The sequence below is a fragment of the Pleurodeles waltl genome, chromosome 5, assembly GCF_031143425.1.
Source record: "Pleurodeles waltl isolate 20211129_DDA chromosome 5, aPleWal1.hap1.20221129, whole genome shotgun sequence".
NCBI classification, from domain to species: Eukaryota; Metazoa; Chordata; class Amphibia; order Caudata; family Salamandridae; genus Pleurodeles; species Pleurodeles waltl.
Window position 1 is genome coordinate 839,628,360 of NC_090444.1, and position 21,270 is coordinate 839,649,629.

At 51.6% G+C, this 21,270-nt stretch overlaps 1 protein-coding gene across 7 annotated transcripts in view; it reads left to right on the forward strand.

The window, feature by feature from the left end:
• The window catches only part of VIT (vitrin), a 1,755,407-nt gene that overhangs the window by 1,598,270 nt on the left and 135,867 nt on the right, over positions 1–21,270 (forward strand). For 6 of the 7 annotated variants that reach the window (XM_069234891.1, XM_069234890.1, XM_069234889.1 and 3 more), the window contains one exon: positions 6,105–6,618. The exons of the other annotated variant lie outside the window; for it this stretch is intronic. In XM_069234891.1, coding sequence (XP_069090992.1) covers positions 6,105–6,618 — 514 coding nt within the window. The remainder of the gene's footprint in view (positions 1–6,104; positions 6,619–21,270) is intronic. 7 annotated transcript variants of the gene reach the window in all.

The window sequence follows — 21,270 nt, forward strand, 5'->3', positions numbered from 1 at the left end:
GTAACTTGGCCTCTAGGAATAAAGGCTTCCCTACTGTGGTGGGAACCTCCATTACTACCAACATAACTGGGTGTCCTGCTGAGGGGCAGACTCTGTTCAGAACCCTCCCGACCTCCCTCAAGGTGGCAATCTGATGTGCCTGCTTGTGACTCATCATTTACAATAAGCATGTCAAATAGAAACTCTTTTGTAGGGTTCTTTCCTATCACTAAACCTCTATCTAAGCAGAGACTCCTTAGGCTCTTGTAATTTAAATTGTCATAAGTAGTATTGACCGTTTTAGGAGCTGAATCTACCACAGACATGATAGCAGAAACGGTTTAGAGATAGTGAGAAGGAAGAAAAAGTTTCAGAACTTTTTAAAGAACAGAGAAAAAACTTTTTCTAACGTTTAGAGAAACTTTTCAGAACTTTGTAAAAAGTTTTAGAGAAGAAAAGCAAAACTTTTTGGTTAGGTGTACATACACTGAACTGTTTTGTATATGATTCTCTTATGAGAAGTACACAATGACAAAGTGGTAAGTAGTTACAAGTACTTATCCCACCGCTGCACAACCAATGTAGGAGGCTGGCCTGGCTTGTAGTGGGTACTAGAGGTACTTACACCTTGTGCCAGGTCCAGTTATCCCTTAGTAGTGTAGAAGAGGTATTTCTAGCAGCTTAGGCTGATAGAAGGTACCTATGTCAAAGCAGCTTAGGCTGAACTAGGAGACATGTAAAGCTCCTACTATACCACTTATATCATATGCACAATATCATAAGAAAACACAATACACAGAGTTACTAAAAATAAAGGTACTTTATTTTTATGACAATGTATCTCAGTGAGTACCCTCAGTATGAGGATAAGTTATATACACAAGTTATATGTACACAAACCAATATTAGGTAACTAATAGCAAAAGAAGTAATGCAAACAGTGTAGAATCACAATAGATTGCAATAGGAGCACATAGGTATAGGGGCAACACAAACCATATACTCCAAAAGTGGAATGAGAACCACAAATGGACCCCAGACCTATGTGAGCTTGTAGAGGGTCGCTGGGACGGTAAGAAAACAACAGTGAGGGTTAGAAAAATAGCCCACCCCAAGGCCCTGAAAAGTAGGTGTAAAGTGCACCTACTACCCCCAGAGAGCACAGAAGTCGTGATAGGGGGTTTCTGCAGGAAGAACAAACACCAGCAATGCAACAACAGTGGATTACTGGACCTGAGTACCTGTAAGACAAGGGGACCAAGTCCAATAGTCGCGACAGTGTCAAGAGTGGGCAGGAACCCAGGAAATGCCAGCTGATGGTGCAAGGAAACTGCCACTGAATGGAAGAAGCTTGGTGTTCTACAAGAAAGAAGAGGACTAGGGACTTATCCTTTGGAAGACGGATGTCCCACGTTGCAATAAAGCTTGCAGAGTTATTCCCACGCAGAAAGACAGCAAACAAGCCTTGCTAGCTGCAAGGGTTGCGGTAGAGGTTTTTGGGTGCTGCTGTGGCCCATGAGGGACCAGGATGTCGCCACTTGGAGGAGGAGACAGAGGGGGCGCCCAACAACTTGGTGAGCCCTCACAGAAGCAGGCAGCACCCGCAGAAGTACCCTAACAGGCACTTGGAATAAGAGTGAACCGGAGTCTACGCGAAGTCACAAAAGGGAGTCCCACGACGCCAGAGAACAACTCAGAAGGTTGTGCACTGCAGGAAGGAGTGTCAGGCACCCAGGCTTGCTGTGCACGAAGGAAATCCTGTAAGAGTGCACAAGAGCCGGAGCAGCTGCAAATCACGCAGTACACAGCTTTGCAGTCTAGCGTGGGGAGGCAAGGACTTACCTCCACCAAACTTGGACTGAAGAGTCACTGGACTGTGGGAGTCACTTGGACAGAGTTGCTCTGTTCTAGGGACCACGCTCGTCAGAATGAGAGGGGATCCAGAGGACCTATGTTGCAGTCTTTTGGTGCCTGAGTTAGCAGGGGGAAGATTCTGTCAACCCAAGGGAGGTTTCATCGGAGCTCCTGGTGCAGGGTGAAGGCAGGCTACCCCCTGGAAACAGTTGAGAAAGCCGTCAGGATTAGGTGCTACAATGTTGCTGGTAGTCGTCTTGCTACTTTGTTGCGGTTTTCTAGGCGTCCTGAGCAGTCAGCGGTCGATCCTTTGGTAGAAGGTGAAAAGGGAGATGCAGAGGAACTCTGATGAGCTCTTGCATTCGTTATCTAAATAATTCCCCAAAGCAGAGACCCTAAATAGCCAGAAACTGAGGTTTGGCTACCAAGGAAGGAGGATTGGCTACCAAGAGAGGTAAGAGCCTATCAGAAGGAGCCTCTGATGTCACCTGCTGGCACTGGCGACTCAGAGCAGTCCAGTGTGTCCCCAACACCTCTGTTTCCAACATGGCAGAGGTCTGGGACACACTGGAGGAGCTCTGGGCACCTCCCCTGGGAGGTACTGGTCAGGAGAGTGGTCAATCCCCTTTCCTTTGTCCAGTTTTGCTCCAGAGCAGGGCTGGGGGATCCCTGAACCGGTGTAGACTGGCTTATGCAGAGATGGGCACCATCTGTGCCCATCAAAGCATTTCAAGAGGCTGGGGGAGGCTACTCCTCCCCACCCATCACACCTATTTCCAAAGGGACAGGGTTTAACACCCTCTCTCAGAGGAAATCCTTTGTTCTGCCTTATTGGGCCAGGGCTGCCTGGACCCCAGCAGGGCAGAAACCTGTCTGAGGGGTTGGCAGCAGCAGCAGCTACAGTGGAGACCCCGGAAAGGCAGTTTGGTAGTACCCGGGTACTGTGCTAGAGACCCAGGGGATCATGGAATTGTCTCCCCAATACCAGAATGGTATTGGGGTGACAATTCCATGATCTAAGACATGTTACATGGCCATGTTCGGAGTTACCATTGTGACGCTATACATAGGTAGTGACCTATGTATTCTGCACGCGTGTAATGGTGTCCCCGCACTCACAAAGTCCGGGGAATTTGCTCTGAACGATGTGGGGGCACCTTGGCTAGTGCCAGGGTGCCCACACACTAAGGCCCTCATTCTAACCCCGGCGGTCTCAGACCGCCGGGGCCAGGGTCGGCGGGAGCACCGCCGACAGACCGGTGGTGCCCCGCAGGGCATTCTGACCGCAGCGGTTTGGCCGCGGTCAGAAAGGGTAAACCGGCGGTCTCCCGCCGGTTTACCGCTGCCCTTAGAATCCCCCATGGCGGCGCAGCTTGCTGCGCCGCCATGGGGGATTCTGACACCCCCTACCGCCATCCTGTTCCTGGCGGTTCGCCCGCCAGGAACAGGATGGCGGTAGGGGGTGCCGCGGGGCCCCTGGGGGCCCCTGCCGTGTCCATGCCAATTGCATGGGCACGGCAGGGGCCCCCGTAAGAGGGCCCCACAAAGTATTTCAGTGTCTGCCTAGCAGACACTGAAATACGCGACGGGTGCAACTGCACCCGTCGCACCTTCCCACTCCGCCGGCTCAATTCTGAGCCGGCATTTTAGTGGGAAGGTTGATTTGCCCTGGGCTGGCGGGCGGCCTTTTGGCGGCCGCCCGCCAGCCCAGGGCAAATCCCAAAATACCCTCAGCGGTCTTTCGACCGCGGAGCAGTATTTTGGTGGGGGAACTTCGGCGGGCGGCCTCCGCCGCCCGCCGAAGTTAGAATCACCCCCTAAGTAACTTTGCACCCAACCTTCACCAGGTGAAGGTTCGACACATAGGTGACTTATAAGTTACTTAAGTACAGTGGTAAATGGCTGTGAAATAACGTGGACGTTATTTCACGCAGGTTGCACTGGCAGGCCTGTGTAGGAATTGTCAGAGCTCCCTATGGGTGGCAAAAGAAATGCTGCAGCCCATAGGGATCTCCTGGAACCCCAATACCCTGGGTACCTCAGTACCATATACTAGTGAATTATATGGGTGTACCAGTATGCCAATGTGAATTGGTAAATTTAGTCACTAGCCTGTTAGTGACAAATTTGGAAAGCAGAGAGAGCATAACCACTAAGGTTCTGGTTAGCAGAGCCTCAGTGAGACAGTTAGTCATAACAGGGGTAACACATACAGGGCACACTTATGAGCACTGGGGCCCTGCCTGGCAGGGTCCCGGTGACACATAGACTAAAACAACATATACACAGTGAAATATGGGGGTAACATGCCAAGCAAGGTGGTACTTTCCTACACTGGGGAAAAAAACATTCTGAGCCTGCCGCCATCACGTTGCCCAACTGTTATTACAATCTCTCTAAAAGTGGTTCCATCATCTCTGTGTGAGCACATTCATTAATATTCCACTGCCACAATGGCGGGGTATTCTAACTGTGTTGGGCACTTCACCATTAGGCTGGCAGAGGTGGGGCATCTGCCACTGCAGTGAGGTGGTGAATTCCATTTACAGCTAAGTGATGACTTCAAGACAGAGAAATAGCCTTTTGGACGATTATTTACAATTTTGATGTTAAAAAAATCTGACTATTGTGTATATTCTGATTTCTGAAGTCATCTGTAAGCCTAGCTTTTCCATGTGCTTTATGTGATACAGGTTCTCTACCAGATTCCCTACAGAATATTGACTACTACATACTGACTTACTTTATATCGACGATCAAAATATGGACAACCAAAATATCCTCAAGGTGTGGATACGTTTCCTAGATGTACTTTGATAGTGTGTATATATATATATATATATATATATATACATATATATATATATATATCCTCAAAGTACATAGATGTGGGGTTATGAATAATAAATCTTTCCTTTGGTTCGATAATTTTGTAGCACGACATTTTTAGTGTTTATGTTTTTTCCTATAAACCTTTTGTGGTATGCAGATATCTGCTGCTTGAGTGAATTAACTTGCATTATTTTAACACCAGCTAAGATCCTTGAAAATTTTACATTCAGAATATAGGCGGTCATTCTGACCGCGGCGGGCGGCGGTCGCTGCCAGCCATGCGGTCACCGCCGAATTACCGCACCGCGGTCAAAAGACCGTGGCGGCCATTCTGGCTTTCCTGCTGGGCCGGCTGGTGACCGCCAAAAGGCCGCCCGCCGGCCCAGCGGGAAAGACCCTGCAACGAGGAAGCCGGCTCCGAATGGAGCCGGCGGAGTTGCAGGGGTGCGATGGGTGCAGTGGCACCCGTCGCGATTTTCAGTGTCTGCAAAGCAGACACTGAAAATCATTATGGGGCCCTGTTAGGGGGCCCCTGCACTGCCCATGCCAGTGGCATGGGCAGTACAGGGGCCCCCAGGGGCCCCACGACACCTGTTCCCGCCATCCTGTTCCTGGCGGTAAAAACCGCCAGGAACGGGATGGCGGGAAGGGGGTCGGAATCCCCATGGCGGAGCTGCAAGCAGCGCCGCCATGGAGGATTCCCTGGGCCAGGGGTAAACCGGCGGGAAACCGCCGGTTCCCCTTTTCTGACCACGGCTTTACCGCCGCGGTCAGAATGGCCCAGGGAGCACCGCCAGCCTGTTGGCGGTGCTTCCGCGGTCCCCGGCCCTGGCGGTCATGGACCGCCAGGGTCGGAATGACCCCCATAATGTTTAGATGTGGCCTACATTTTGAAAAAACTGTGTGGTCCAATTATGATCTTCAGGTACACTATCCAATGACTGAATGTACGGATGGACGGCTTCAATTACAACGGACAGTGCGGCGGCATTCAGGTTTTCTTTGTACAAAAAGTATAAATTGACAGGTATAACTACAGAAGATGGTTACTTCAGTAATTGATGTGTGTTTTAGAACGAACACGTGATCACTTAGCCTAATTCTACAGCATGGATGGTTAATTACTGTCTTAATGGCATGGGCTTTCTGAAGACACGGTCCTCAAACCCAAGTGATCATCATAAAACATAGGGGGTTATTCTAACTTTGGAGGAGTGTTAATCCGTCCCAAAAGTGACGGTAAAGTGACGGATATACCACCAGCCGTATTACGAGTTCCATAGGATATAATGGACTCGTAATACGGCTGGTGGTAAATCCGTCACTTTTCCGTCACTTTTGGGACGGATTAACACCTCCTCCAAAGTTAGAATAACCCCCATAGTTCGGTGAGTTCTCAAATTGTTTAGTAATATCGAATGTGTTTTATTTCTCTTTAGGCTGTCTGCAGAACAAATGGATTCTTCTCAATGAACGTACCAAGCTGGTTCAGTCTCCGCAAAATAGTGCAGCCTCTCGTGAAGCGTGTATGTGACACCGACCGGCTAATGTGCAGCAAAACCTGCTTAAATGCTGCCGACATTGGCTTTATCATAGATGGTTCTAGCAGCGTGGGCACAGGAAACTTCCGCACAGTCTTGCAGTTTATTGTAAACATCACCAAAGAGTTTGAAATATCAGACACTGACACCCGGATAGGGGCAGTGCAGTATACATATGAGCAGAGGCTGGAGTTCGGATTTGACAAACACAGCACCAAGGAAGACGTCGTGAACGCCATAAAAAGAATCAATTACTGGAGTGGGGGCACAAGCACTGGAGCAGCAATCAGCTATGCGTCAGCACATCTTTTTAGTAAATCCAAACCCAACAAGAGAAAGATAATGATTGTCATTACTGATGGCAGATCATATGATGATGTGCGGGTTCCGGCCACTACTGCTCATCGGAATGGTATGTTTTCTTCTTAACGAAGTGCTATTTTATAATTTTTACTGTATTTCAACAAATTTCAAGATAGAATTGCATACTCATTAATATGATGAGATGAGATCACGAATCTGTTTGTTATTGTAGAAGTTAAGGGATAGGCATTTAAAGCACAAGTTCTCTTTGCAATAGCTTCAAAAAAAGGTTCCCTATCAGTGCTCTCATTTGCTGTTCCTGTGACTCTACCCTTCAACTACAACATCCCTTAGGATCGCATTCTTTGCAATTTTATCGAAAGCCCCCCAAACCACTAAAACAATTTGATATTACACATTTGCGCTGCAAAGTTCATTACTATTATACTTCGACTGTATTTTCTTTCGTTATATTCCGAAGAGCATACTGAAATGAGTCCATTAATACAGAAGAAAGACTAGTTTGTTACATCAAGCGCCCAAAAGAGTAACCACGGGAACCTAAATAATGGGTACGATTTAGAATTTGGCAGATGGAGTAAAGGCAGTAAGATGGGCTGAGGACTTTATCTCCGCACCTTGTGTTTGTTTGGCCCATCAAATTGAGAATTCATTGCCGACCCGGTCGAGACCTTTATGAATTTGCATGAACCTCCATCACAGCAATTCATACAAAGCCATTAAAAGGTTTGGAATGTATCTGTCATTGATGGCTGACGCTTATGACAAACGTTTGAAAGTTTACAATTTTTCTGTTTTATTTTGAAAAATCAATGCCCATTGTGGGAGCCATACCCCAAAATTTCACTGCACCCCACTATTTTGATCATCCCAAAATTTACCTCTAGCAGCTGGGCTCTTGCACCCTTGATCTTGCGATAAGAGTCACCACCATCCTTGACCCCAGGCCCAACAATTTAGCAGAATTTATCAAAATAGTAAAGGAGACCACTCAATACCTTGAGATCTAGATTGATAAAAAGTTAAAGGGTTTCATTACAAAATCTTGAAATAAGCAATACAAAGAATTGCAAAATATATGTCATGAAGGCTCAGACACAGAGTACACAGTCAGAAGTCCCAATAAACAGCAACAATCATAAATGGAATGGACAGTCTCAGGAGTAATAAGAAAGTCACCTGGTTCACCCCCAAGGCAAGGGTTTTTATACATACTTTCAAATAGGTACCAAGCGAAAACTGTAAATTCAGCATGTCATGACTAGTGGTAACTGTAGGAAAGTACCATCTTGCCTGGCATGTTACCCCCATATTTCACTGTATATATGTTGTTTTAGTTGTATGTGTCACTGGGACCCTGCCAGCCAGGGCGCCAGTGCTCATAAGTGTGCCCTGTATGTGTTACCTGTGTGATGACTAACTGTCTCACTGAGGCTCTGCTAACCAGAACCTCAGTGGTTATGCTCTCTCATTTCTTTCCAAATTGTCACTAACAGGCTAGTGACCAATTTCACCAATTTTACATTGGCATACTGGAACACCCTTATAATTCCCTAGTATATGGTACTGAGATACCCAGGGTATCGGGGTTCCAGGAGATCCCTATGGGCTGCAGCATTTCTTTTGCCACCCATAGGGAGCTCTGACAATTCTTACACAGGCCTGCCATTGCAGCCTGAGTGAAATAACGCCCACGTTATTTCACAGCCATTTACCACTGCACTTAAGTAACTTATAAGTCACCTATATGTCTAACCTTTACCTGGTAAAGGTTGGGTGCTTAGATACTTAGGGGGTCATTCTGACCTCGGCGGTAAAAGGCCCTTACCGCCGGTCAGAAGACCGCCATAACACCGCCGCGGCCGCGGTCAACCGCCACGGTCATTCTGACCCACAACGGCCAAACCTCCAAAAAATCCGTCCTCCACTGCAGCCCGCCACATCAGCGGGCAGCGATAAACTGGAGATGACCAAACCTCCACCGTCACGCCAACAGAAATACGCCCATGCCATTACGACCCACGAATCCACACGGCGGTCATTCAAACGCGGTATTCCATTGGCGCTACACACCGCCGCGGTCAGAATACACACACATCACCAAAACACAGCCACATTGGACAATTTGAAATACACACACCTGATACACATACACACACCACTCCCACACAATCAACCAACTATAAAACACACACCCACATCACCCACAAACCCATGCGACCATAATTACTGAGAGAAGGAGAGAGAGACACAGCAGACAATCCATAGCAAGACACACTGAGGCACACTACACCATCACACACACCACATAGTAGCACAAAGCACCACTCACCAACATACTCCTCATCACATACACCACCCCACACCTCACCCACACCACCCCATGGCACCCCAAAGGCACCCACGCTTTTCGGACCAAGAACTCCGGGTCATGGTGGAGGAAATCCTAAGAGTGGAACCCCAGCTCTTCGGCTCGCAGGTGCAGCACACCAGTATAGCCAGGAAGGCGGAGCTATGGCAGCGGATCGTGGACAGGGTCAACGCGGTGGGAGAGCATCCCAGGAATAGGGAGGACATCCGCAAAAGATGGAACGACCTATGGGGGAAGGTCCGATCGATGGTCTCCAGGCACAACATCGCGGTCCAGAAGACTGGCGGCGGACCCCCACCCACCCCTCCCGAATTTACATCGTGGGAGCAAGACGTCTTGAACATCCTGCATCCTCAGGGCCTCGCTGGAGTAGCCGGAGGAATGGACTCTGGTAAGTCCAATCTCAACTACTATATCCCCCCACCCCACCAGCATGCCAACCCACACCCCCACCCTCACCCCCAACCCCCCAGCACACATCCTCCCTGACAATGTCTCACCAGCACAACCCACCCATCCCAACACCATTCCTGCATGCCAACACAAATCATGGGCACCCATCACCTAAGCATGACCACTGCACTAACCCCCCCCCCCACTAACTACCCTCACAACACCTCCCTCAAGGGAATGCCTGCACTGGGGGACAAGGGCACCCATAACACGCACGCTATTGCACACACAGAAACAATAACCAAACTCTCTTACCCCATGCAGGACCCGAACGACAACACACCAGCCAGGAGGGTCCAGAAGTGTCCATCCCACCACCGGAACAGGCCCACACTGAGGATAGCAGCTCTGTCGACAGTGAACCTGATGTCCAGCCCGGACCATCGGGGACCTCTGGGCAGTCGGTTCCCCTCAGGCAGCCACAGGCCACACCAGACCCGACCCCCTCTGCCAACACCAGCACAGCTCCCACCCAGCGGGCCCATGCCTCTGTCTCTAGGACAGCTCAATCAGCGGTGTGTCTGCCACTACAGGGCACCCAGGCTAACCCAACACCCCAACAACAACAGGGACCTGGGGGCAGTGGTAGCGGGCACACCGTCCAGGGGACAGAGGCCGGGGGAAACCGGGCAGCTCGGAGGGCTGCTGTGCGACAGGGGGGGGAGGAGAGGCCCAGGGAACCCACTCTCCAAGAGGCCCTCACCACCCTCATGGGGGCCTACCACCACTCCCAAGAAACGATGGCGACGGTACTGGCCAGGTTCACTGAGATCCAGGCACAGCAGGAGGAACGCTACATGGGGTTCAGGGAGGAGCTGAGAATCATCGGGACCGCAATGGGAACCATCGTCCTGGCCCTCAACAGGATAGAGGACGCATTGCGGGACCATGGTGCACCACACAGGGCCCCTGTCACTAGCCCGGACCAGGAACAGCCTACCACCTCCGCCGGCGCCAGTGGACAGGAGGTCCCAACACCTCGACAGCCCCCCAGAACCCCACCTCCTGCTGAAGAACAACCACCCCGTAAGAGGAGCCTGAGACCAAAAAAAAAGACAGAGTAGGATGTCAAGACCCCCGCCAGCAGGACATACCCCCTCAAGTCTTCCCACTGTCCCACATTGCCACCCTGTCCAACCATGAACTGCCTATGCTCCATCCTTCCACAGGCAAAAGGACAATGCACCTGTGAGACTGAGAACTGGACTCTGCCATGGATATTCCTCCACCCCCACCCATCACCCTTAGAATCACATGTACCGATATCTAGCACTGTAAATAAATCACATTTTGCACACAAATCTGTTTTGAGTCATGCTGTATTATTAACAAATGTATTACATATTACTGTTCAATTTCTGTTCTGTCAATTAGTCATGACAACATACCAATGTCAATACGCTGTATTTCATGGGCGAACCAAGCAGAAGTCAGGTACTGAGTCAGACATCACTGAGAAGGGAAGGGAAAGGCAAAAGTTAATGAAAAACATCTGTGGGGAACTACAGAAAGTACAGATGCAGGAGGCTATAAGCAATTGTGAAATGTCGTGGGTGATTCTTACCTGTGTGTTACTGGAAATACTGTTGTATCACTCTGTCCCTATTGTCTGTGTCGTCCTCAGAGTCTTCCTCCTCTTCACTCTCCACAGGCTCCACGGCTTCTACAACACCACCATCTGGACCATCCTCCTGCAGGAAAGGCACCTGGCGTCGCAAAGCCAGGTTGTGAAGCATACAGCACGCCACAATGATATGGCACACCTTCTTTGGTGAGTACATTAGGGATCCACCTGTCATATGCAGGCACCTAAATCTGGCCTTCAGGAGCCCAAAGGTTCGCTCAATCACCCTCCTAGTACGCCCATGGGCCTCATTGTACCGTTCCTCTGCCCTGGTCCTGGGATTCCTCACTGGGGTCAATAGCCACGGCAGGTTGGGGTAACCAGAGTCACCTATTAGCCACACACGCTGTCTCTGTAGTTGGTCCATCACATAGGGAATGCTGCTATTTCGCATAACATACGCGTCATGCACTGACCCTGGGAACTTGGCATTTACATGGGAGATGTACTGGTCAGCCAAACAGACCACCTGGATATTCATTGAATGGTAATTCTTCCTGTTCCTGTACACCTGTTCATCGTCATTTGGGGGGACTAAAGCCACATGGGTCCCATCAATTGCACCAATGATGTTGGGGATGTGTCCAAGGGCATAGAAATCAGCTTTCACTGTAGGCAAATCACCCTCCTCTGGGAAAATGATGTAGCTCCGCATGAGTTTCATCAGGGCAGACAACACTCTGGATAAGATCTTGGAAAACATAGGCTGAGACATCCCAGATGACATGGCCACTGTTGTCTGGAATGAGCCAGTTGCAAAGAAATGGAGGACAGACAGAACCTGCACTAGAGGGGGAATTCCTGTGGGTTGGCGGATGGGGGACATCAGGGCTGGCTCCAGCTGGGCACACAGTTCATGGATGGAGGCTCGGTCAAGTCGGTATCGTAGTATTATATGGCGTTCTTCCATTGTCGACAGGTCCACCAGCGGCCGGTACACGCGAGGATTCCTCCTTCTCATCGCTAGTCCCAGCGGACGGTGCCTAGGAAGGAGAATATGGAGTACAGAGTCAATCCACTCACAGGTACGTACAACACAGCTTGCACAGTACAGGTAAATGTATGGTTTGATATGTTTGTATGTGTGCCATTGCAAGGCCTAGGCCTGTGTGACGCATTAGAAATTAAACCATGTGGGCCCTTGAAATGGCCGATGCCTGACCTGTGAAGTGGGACAATGGGATGTGAGGTCACTGCGCTGGCGGGGCACACCGTGGCGGTAGGCGGTCGAAGACCGCTGTGCGAAGACGCATTGGTTAACATTGAAGCCTATGGGTTTCAGGAGCCAATGACGATGTGCGCCGGCGGTCGCGGTACGCACCGCCGCGGTACGCACCGCCGCGGGCGTGACCGCCATTTTCTATCTGCTCAATCATTCGAGACCTGATCATCCACAGGAGAGGACCTATACTGCAAGTGCTGCTGTGAACTCGGTCTGGAAGTGACAATGGCTGCTGCTACTGGTGAAAGGGCCCCCGCCTTCAGTTCAGAAGAGTTGGAGAAGCTCGTGGACGGGGTCCTCCCCCAGTATGCGCTACTCTACGGTCCTCCAGACCAACAGGTGAGTACACTCAGTGCACATTGAATGGGTTATGCCTGTGTGGAGTGGGGGGGATGTAAGTTGCTGGGGTGTGGAGGGAATGAGGAGTGCAACGCACGACAGATGAGAGAATGGGAACCATGGCAAGGTTGGGGAGGGGGGGGCATGTACTCCAAACATGCAGATATGTGACGGTTTCTCTTTCCCACCCTGTACATGTCAAACAGGTGAGCGCCCATCAGAAAATCGATATTTGGCGTGCCATCGCCAAGGAAGTCCGGAACTTGGGGGTCTACAACAGACGGGGCACCCACTGCCGCAAGAGGTGGGAGGACATCTGCCGCGGAACGAGGAAGACCGCAGAAACACTGCTGGGGATGGCCTCCCGACCTAGGAGGGGTGCCAGTCGCACCATGACCCCCCTGATGTCCCGGATTCTGGCGGTGGCCTACCCTAATTTGGATGGGCGCTTGAGGACAGCACAGCAGACACAAGGGGGTGAGTATCTGCACATTCTCCTATCTGTATGCGCAGTGGAGGCGTCTGGGTGGGGGAGGAGGGCTGTGGGTGACATTAGGCCAGGGCGCTCTCTGTAGTGTAGTCCTCTCCCTTAGGCATGGCCCTGTGCCCCCGCCCCCCACCTCTGTAGGGTGCCAAGTGCAGCTACCCATGCTCCAGCATCACACATGTGCGCGTCTGTTGTCCCTAGACCTGTTTGCCTAGTCAGAAGTACTGAGTAGTGTACCCCAAGTTCGCGACTTAGTGCACGAGGCACCTGTGTCTGTCCTCTCCGCAAAGGGTATTGCTAAGGCATGCACTCAACTTTGTTTAATTTCTCCCCCCACCCTAAATCTTTGTCTTCTTGTGTTTTAGCATCATCAGGCGGAGAAGATTTGGCGTCGGAGCAGGAGGGAGCTGCAGGTCACCAGGCCCCGGTGGGCACTGACACAGACACCGAGGGCACCAGTGATCCGGAGGGCGAGGGGAGCACCACAACGGGGGCCGGTGGAGACACCAGCGACACGGACACGTCCTCGTTTGGGAGCTCCCTAGCGGTGGCGGCACCATCTGTGCCCCCCGCAACAACAGGTACAGCCGCCACCCAGCGCACCAGCACCGCCCTCCCAGCAGCCCCTCAGTCTTCGCTCCGTGGCCGCTCGGCCAGGAAGGCGCGCGTCTCCTTCGCCCCAGGCACCTCAGCCCCTGCCTCTGTTACCCCTGCTGCCCTCAGTGCGGAGCTCATTGACCTGGTGAGGACGGTCATTGTTGGGCAGACTACCCTTCTGAATGCCATCCAGGGGGTGGAAAGGGAGGTGCATCGGAGCAATGCCTACCTGGAGGGCATTAATTCGGGTCAGGCTGCCCATCAACGAGCGTTCACTGCTCTGGCCTCAGCACTGACGGCAGCCATTGTCCCTGTCTCCAGTCTCCCTCTTCTATCTGCCTCCACCCTTTCTCTGTCTCCTGTACCTCAACCTATCCCATCCACACCATCAGACCAGCCTGCACACACCTCAACACCCAAGGCCAGCTCATCCAAACATAAGCACCACAGAAAACACAAGCATTCACCCAAGCAACACACAGATGCAGACATATCAACAGTCACTACCACCTCTGTGTCCCCGTCCTCCTCGTCTCCCTCCTCCCTCCCTGTGATGTCTACACTCACACCTGCATGCACCCCAACATCAGCCAGTTCTTCCACCACCAGCAAACCCTCCACTACAGTCCGCACACCTGCAGTCACCACCCCCACTGGCATTTACACGTCCCCTGTGTCCTCTCCCACTGTGTCTGTCACCCCCTCTTCCAAGACACATAAACGCAGGCAGACACCCAAACAACAGCCAACCACCTCACCACAGCCTACGTCCCAGTCACCTGCACCCAAGGACAGCACACCTGGCTCTCATACAACCACATCCTCTTCCTCCACTTCTCTCACCACTACTCCTACCCCTTACCTTGGTCCCAAGAAATATTACCTCTCCAATTTTGACCTCTTTCCCTCCCCGACCCACCCCCTCCAACTGGGAAAAGTCCCAAGGGCACCTCAGCCACCACCAGCCCAACTTCTACAGTGCAAGTGGTGCATGGCATGTGGAGTCCACCCTTTGGCGGCAGTAACACTTCGGTGAGCAGCAAGGGGACAGCCAGCCCCCCCCCAGGCAAGAGGACCCGGAAATTGAAGGGCCGCCGTGAGCGGACAGAGACGGCTGCCCCCAAGGAGGTGACTCCGGCCACTTCACCGGCCACAGCAGCCAGGGGAGGCAAGGGGCCGAGAGCCCCATCTAAGGAGCGGAAGGACAGCAAGGCGGAGAGGACAACCACCAGGAGCGCGGAGCAGGAGGGCCCCACAAGCCCCATCCCGGCTGCAAGGGACGACACCAAAGGGCCCAGGACTCACTCCCCGAAGGGGCCTGACACAGCACGGTCGGAGGGCGAGTGAGCAGGGTGTCCAGGCCAGGTCTGACTCCCTTGACATACTGTAAGAGCACCGCTGAACAGGGCCCCGCCGTGAAGACAGGTACCGCTGAAGAGGGCCCCGCCGTGCAGAAGAGCACCGCTGAACAGGGCCCCGCCGTGAAGACAGGTACCGCTGAAGAGGGCCCCGCCGTGCAGAAGAGCACCGCTGAACAGGGCCCCGCCGTGAAGACAGGTACCGCTGAACAGGGCCCCGCCGTGCAGAAGAGCACCGCTGAACAGGGCCCCGCCGTGAAGACAGGTACCGCTGAACAGGGCCCCGCCGTGCAGAAGAGCACCGCTGAACAGGGCCCCGCAGTGAAGACAGGTACCGCTGAACAGGGCCCCGCCGTGAAGACAGGTACCGCTGAAGAGGGCCCCGCCGTGCAGAAGAGCACCGCTGAACAGGGCCCCGCTGTGAAGACAGGTACCGCTGAACAGGGCCCCGCCGTGAAGACAGGTACCGCTGAACAGGGCCCCGCCGTGCAGAAGAGCACCGCTGAACAGGGCCCCGCCGTGAAGACAGGTACCGCTGAACAGGGCCCCGCCGTGCAGAAGAGCACCGCTGAACAGGGCCCCGCCGTGAAGACAGGTACCGCTGAACAGGGCCCCGCCGTGAAGACAGGTACCGCTGAAGAGGGCCCCGCCGTGCAGAAGAGCACCGCTGAACAGGGCCCCGCCGTGAAGACAGGTACCGCTGAACAGGGCCCCGCCGTGAAGACAGGTACCGCTGAACAGGGCCCCGCCGTGCAGAAGAGCACCGCTGAACAGGGCCCCGCCGTCTCAAGCACCGCTCCGCTGGGCCCTTCCTCTCAAGCACCGCTCCGCTGGGCCCTTCATCTCAAGCACCGCTCCGCTGGGCCCTTCATCTCAAGCACCGCTCCGCTGGGCCCTTCCTGTTAAGCACCGCTCCGCTGGCCCTTCCTGTCAAGCACCGCTCCGCTGGGCCCTTCCTGTCAAGCACCGCTCCGCTGGCCCTTCCTGTCAAGCACCGCTCCGCTGGGCCCTTCATCTCAAGCACCGCTCCGCTGGGCCCTTCCTCTCAGGCACCACTCCGCTGGACATCGCCATGTCATGCACCGCTGCGCTGGGTCCCGCCGTCTCAGGCACTGTTTATGGTTCACTGTGCCCACCATGCCTCCTCCTTGACCAGTGGAGACTGTCATCCACCGGATGGACTGTGGCTTTGTACTCCCCAGGATGGTGCAGTGGGCAGCCCACCCACTGTAGAGACATTGAGAGACTGTGGCTTTGCACTCCCCAGGATGGTGCAGTGGGCAGCCCAACCAATGTAGAGACATTGAGAGACTGTGGCTTTGCACTCCCCAGGATGGTGCAGTGGGCAGCCCACCCACTGTAGAGACATTGAGAGACTGTGGCTTTGCACTCCCCAGGATGGTGCAGTGGGCAGCCCACCCACTGTAGAGACATTGAGAGACTGTGGCTTTGCACTCCCCAGGATGGTGCAGTGGGCATGGTGGCTCCTCGTGGATCTGGCGTCGTGGACTCATGTGGCTGTGGTGGCCCCCCCTTCCCTTCCCCCTGAGGTGCCTGTAGTTTTAACATCAGATGCCCCTGCAGTGTTCTCTCCAAAGGACTCAGGTCTTGTGTGTGGGCTTTGCCCTTGTTTCGCAGAACATTGGCCCACGGACATGTTAGATTCGTAGGATGTGCAGGACTTGTTACTTCAGTGATACACTGATGTGTATATATTTTTGGTTTTTGTAAATATTTTTCACGGTTGCTCAATTATTTCCAGGTGCTTTTTTTTTTCATAAATATTTATTCCAAATTTGGTTGTGTCATTGTATTTTTAAAGGGTGTTTGTGTGGTGTCACTGTGACTTCCTGCTCTGCATTGGTGTGTACATATTGGGGGGGTGGCGGGGTCGCTTATGTGTATGCCCGTAACCTTTCGTCCTCCCCCTCCCGTGTGTCGTAGGTGCAGTACTCACCGTTGACCTCTGCGCCGGAGTTCGTACTCGTGGTAGATGAGCAGGTAGACGAGAGCAGGTATGATGTTCAATTCGGGTTCCATGCTGTCCGGATTCCGCGTGGAGTGTCTCGAGGTGAGCGTTTTCCATTGAAAATGTCTGTTTCCGCCGTGTTTTTATCGGCGGGGCTCCCGCCCCGGAAAAGGTGGCGGATTGGTGGGTCGTGATAGGGTGGGCGGTACATTGTCTGCCGCCTGGCTGTTGGCGGTGACCGCCGCGCTGTTTGTTTGTTCCGCCGTGGCGGTCGGAGTGTTAATGCGGCGGGCTGTGTTGGCGGTTCCCGCCAGGGTCAGAATTGCATTTTTTTGACCGCCGGCCTGTTGGCGGGTTGGCCGCCGCTTTATCACCGACCGCCAGGGTTAGAATCACCCCCTTAGTGTATGGGCACCCTGGCACTAGCCAAGGTGCCCCCACATCGTTCAGGGCACTCACAAAGTCCGGGGACACCATTACACGCGTGCACTATACATATGTCACAATATATGTATAGCGTCACAATGGTAACTCCGAACATGGCCATGTAACATGTCTAAGATCATGGAATTGTCACCCCAATGCCATTCTGGCGTTGGGGAGACAATTCCATGATCACCCGAGTCTCTAGCTCAGACCCGGGTACTGCCAAACTACCTTTCCCGGGGTTTCACTGCAGCTGCTGCTGCCAACCCCTCCGACAGGTTTCTGCCCTCCTGGGGTCCAGCCAGGCTTGGCCCAGGAAGGCAGAACAAAGGACTTCCTCAGAGAGAGGGTGTTACACCCTCTCCCTTTGGAAAAAGGTGTCAGGGCTGGGGAGGAGTAGCCTCCCCCAGCCTCTGGAAATGCTTTCATGGGCACAGATGGTGCCCATTTCTGCATAAGCCAGTCTACACCGGTTCAGGGATCCCCCAGCCCTGCTCTGGCGTGAAACTGGACAAAGGAAAGGGGAGTGACCACTCCCCTGACCTGCACCTCCCCTGGGAGGTGCCCAGAGCTCCTCCAGTGTGCTCCAGACCTCTGCCATCTTGGAAACAGAGGTGCTGCTGGCACACTGGACTGCTCTGAGTGGCCAGTGCCAGCAGGTGACGTCAGAGACTCCTTCTGATAGGCTCATACCTGTGTTGCTAGCCTATCCTCCTTCCTAGGTAGCCAAACCTCCTTTTCTGTCTATTTAGGGTCTCTGCTTTGGGGAATTCTTTAGATAACGAATGCAAGAGCTCATCAGAGTTCCTCTGCATCTCTCTCTTCACCTTCTGCCAAGGAATTGACCGCTGACTGCTCTGGACGCCTGCAAAACTGCAACAAAGTAGCAAAGACAACTACTGCGACCTTGTAACGCTGATCCGGCCACCTTCTCAACTGTTTTCCTGGCGGTGCATGCTGTGGGGGTAGTCTGCCTCCTCTCTGCACTAGAAGCTCAGAAGAAATCTCCCGTGGGACGACGGAAACCTCCCCCTGCAACCACAGGCACCAAAAGACTGCATCACCGGTCCTCTGGGTCCCCTCTCAGCACAACGAGAGTGGTCCCTGGAACTCAGCAACTCTGTCCAAGTGACTCCCACAGTCCAGTGACTCTTCAGTCCAAGTTTGGTGTAGGTAAGTCCTTGCCTCCCCACGCTAGACTGCACTGCTGGGTACCGCGTGATTTGCAGCTGCTCCGGCTCCTGTGCACTCTTCCAGGATTTCCTTTGTGCACAGCCAAGCCTGGGTCCCCGACACTCTCACCTGCAGTGCACGACCTACTGAGTTGTCCTCTGGCGTCGTGGGACCTTCTTTTGTGACTTCGGGTGAGCTCCGGTTCACTCTTATTCGTAGTGCCTGTTCCTTGCTTCTGAGTGGGCTCTTTGTCTTGCTGGACGCCCCCTCTGTCTCCGCACGCAATTGGCGACATCCTGGTCCCTCCTGGGCCACAGTAGCATCCAAAAACCCTAACGGCAACCCTTGCAGGTAGCAAAGCTTGTTTGCGGTCTTTCTGCACGGAAACACCTCCGCAAGCTTCTTCAAGACGTGGGATATTCATCCTCCAAAGGGGAAGTTTCTAGCCCTTTTCGTTCTTGCAGAATCCACAGCTTCTACCATCCGGTGGCAGCTTCTTTGCACCCACAGCTGGCATTTCCTGGGCCACTGCCCACTCCCGACTTGATAGTGACTCTTGGACTTGGTCCCCTTGTTCCACAGGTACTCTCGTCCGGAAATCCATCGTTGTTGCATTGCTGGTGTTGGTCTTCCTTGCAGAATTCCCCTATCACGACTTCTGTGCTCTCTGGGGAACTTAGGTGCACTTTGCACCCACTTTTCAGGGTCTTGGGGTGGGCTATTTTTCTAACCCTCACTGTTTTCTTACCGTACCAGCGACCCTCTACAAGCTCACATAGGTTTGGGGTCCATTCGTGGTTCGCATTCCACTTCTAAAGTATGTGGTTTGTGTTGCCCCTATACCTATGTGCTCTCATTGCAATCTATTGTGACTGTACATTGCTTGCATTGCTTTCTATTGCTATTACTGCATATTTTTGGTATTGTGTACATATATCTTGTGTATATTTGCTATCCTCATACTGAGGGTACTCACTGAGATACTTTTGGCATATTGTCATAAAAATAAAGTACCTTTATTTTTAGTATATCTGTGTATTGTGTTTTCTTATGATATTGTGCATATGACACCAGTGGTATAGTAGGAGCTTTACATGTCTCCTAGTTCAGCCTAAGCTGCTCTGCTAAGCTACCTTTTCTATCAGCCTAAGCTGCTAGACACCTCTTCTACACTAATAAGGGATAACTGGACCTGGTGCAGAGTGTAAGTACCCCTTGGTACCACTACAAACCAGGCCAGCCTCCTACAGTAACACATTGAGCAAATCAGAATAATGATTGTCACAATCGTAAATATAAAACTAAGCCATTTCTAAGGAAAAGGAAAGTCCATCAGCTTCCTCAGCAACAGCGCAGTCCTGAGACATACAACACAATATGAAACATTTTCTAACAAAGACTCATACACTAGGATATGCTAGCAGGCCTGTATTATAACCTCCAGCAGAAGTGTCCTTTAGTATGATATCTTTAGTACATAAAAAATGTTTCAGTCACAATGCTTGTTCTCTGTGGCACAAATCAACTACATTAATCAACACACCACTAAATAAGATCTTTTCAAGACCAATGTCAATGATTCTTCGGTTACAACTATATTCATCACAAAAATCACTAGTATCCATTTAAAATTAATTATTCTGCACAATCACTTTAGGCCATAAAAGAACAGATATCACAAAATACAACACATCAATTATAGGAAAAACAAATAAAGACGATGCACACACATATTGTTTAAAAAAATACAAAACAGGTACTAAAATTAAATAATGAAACTTTGTCTTATTTGAATTGCTTCCCAGATATAAGAAGCAGCACCAAAAGCATAAAGTATGGTCCTCTGAGGTACACAAAACGTAAGGCAGCATTGAAATCCTTGATGTTATGACCAACAAAAACCGGTCTCAGAATATGTTTCCTTAAATCATCATATAAGCAACAAAACAGAATAAAGGGCCATATGTACAAACACATTTTCCCATAGATACAGAATGGGTGAAACCCTTTGGTACAGCTGGCCCAAAGTCCTGAGTGCTCTGCTTTGAAATACCATAACAAGGGCACATAACCGTATGCCTGCATAACTGGTTCATGATGGGGAAGGCAACAAGATGATGTACTATACTCAACCTCAGCCTTGTTAGAACAAAGCAATGTTGGGTATTGGTCACCAGGGACAGGTACGTTTGAAAGCCTTCCGGGAAGGCGTTCAAGAAATATGTAATATCAGTAGGTTTACTGGCTTCAACAATGGCTCTATTTTCACACCTAACACATAAAAGAGAGGCCTTGACCTCACTCTTACGAAAAGTAAGAACTCTAAGAGGATTTTGGAGCGCGTAGAAACCAAACAAGGAGTTAGGGTCTGTTTTAGAGTTTGGCAAAGGGGGTTAATCTGTCACAAACGTGACAGATATCCTGCCCTCCGTAATACAATCCTGTTATTGCCTATGGAGACCGTAATAGTGGGGACGGGATATCCATCACGTTTTTGATGGAGTAACCCGTCCGCCAAACTCTAAAGCTGGCCCTTAAAGATATCATTAATGTGGGAAAGCCACAGGATATTGAAGGTATGGTGTAGGAAAGTACCATCTTGCCTGGCATGTTAACCCAATATTTCACTGTGTATATGTTGTTTTAGTCTATGTGTCACTGGGACCCTGCCAGGCAGGGCCCCAGTGCTCATAAGTATGTGCCCTGTATGTGTTCCCTGTG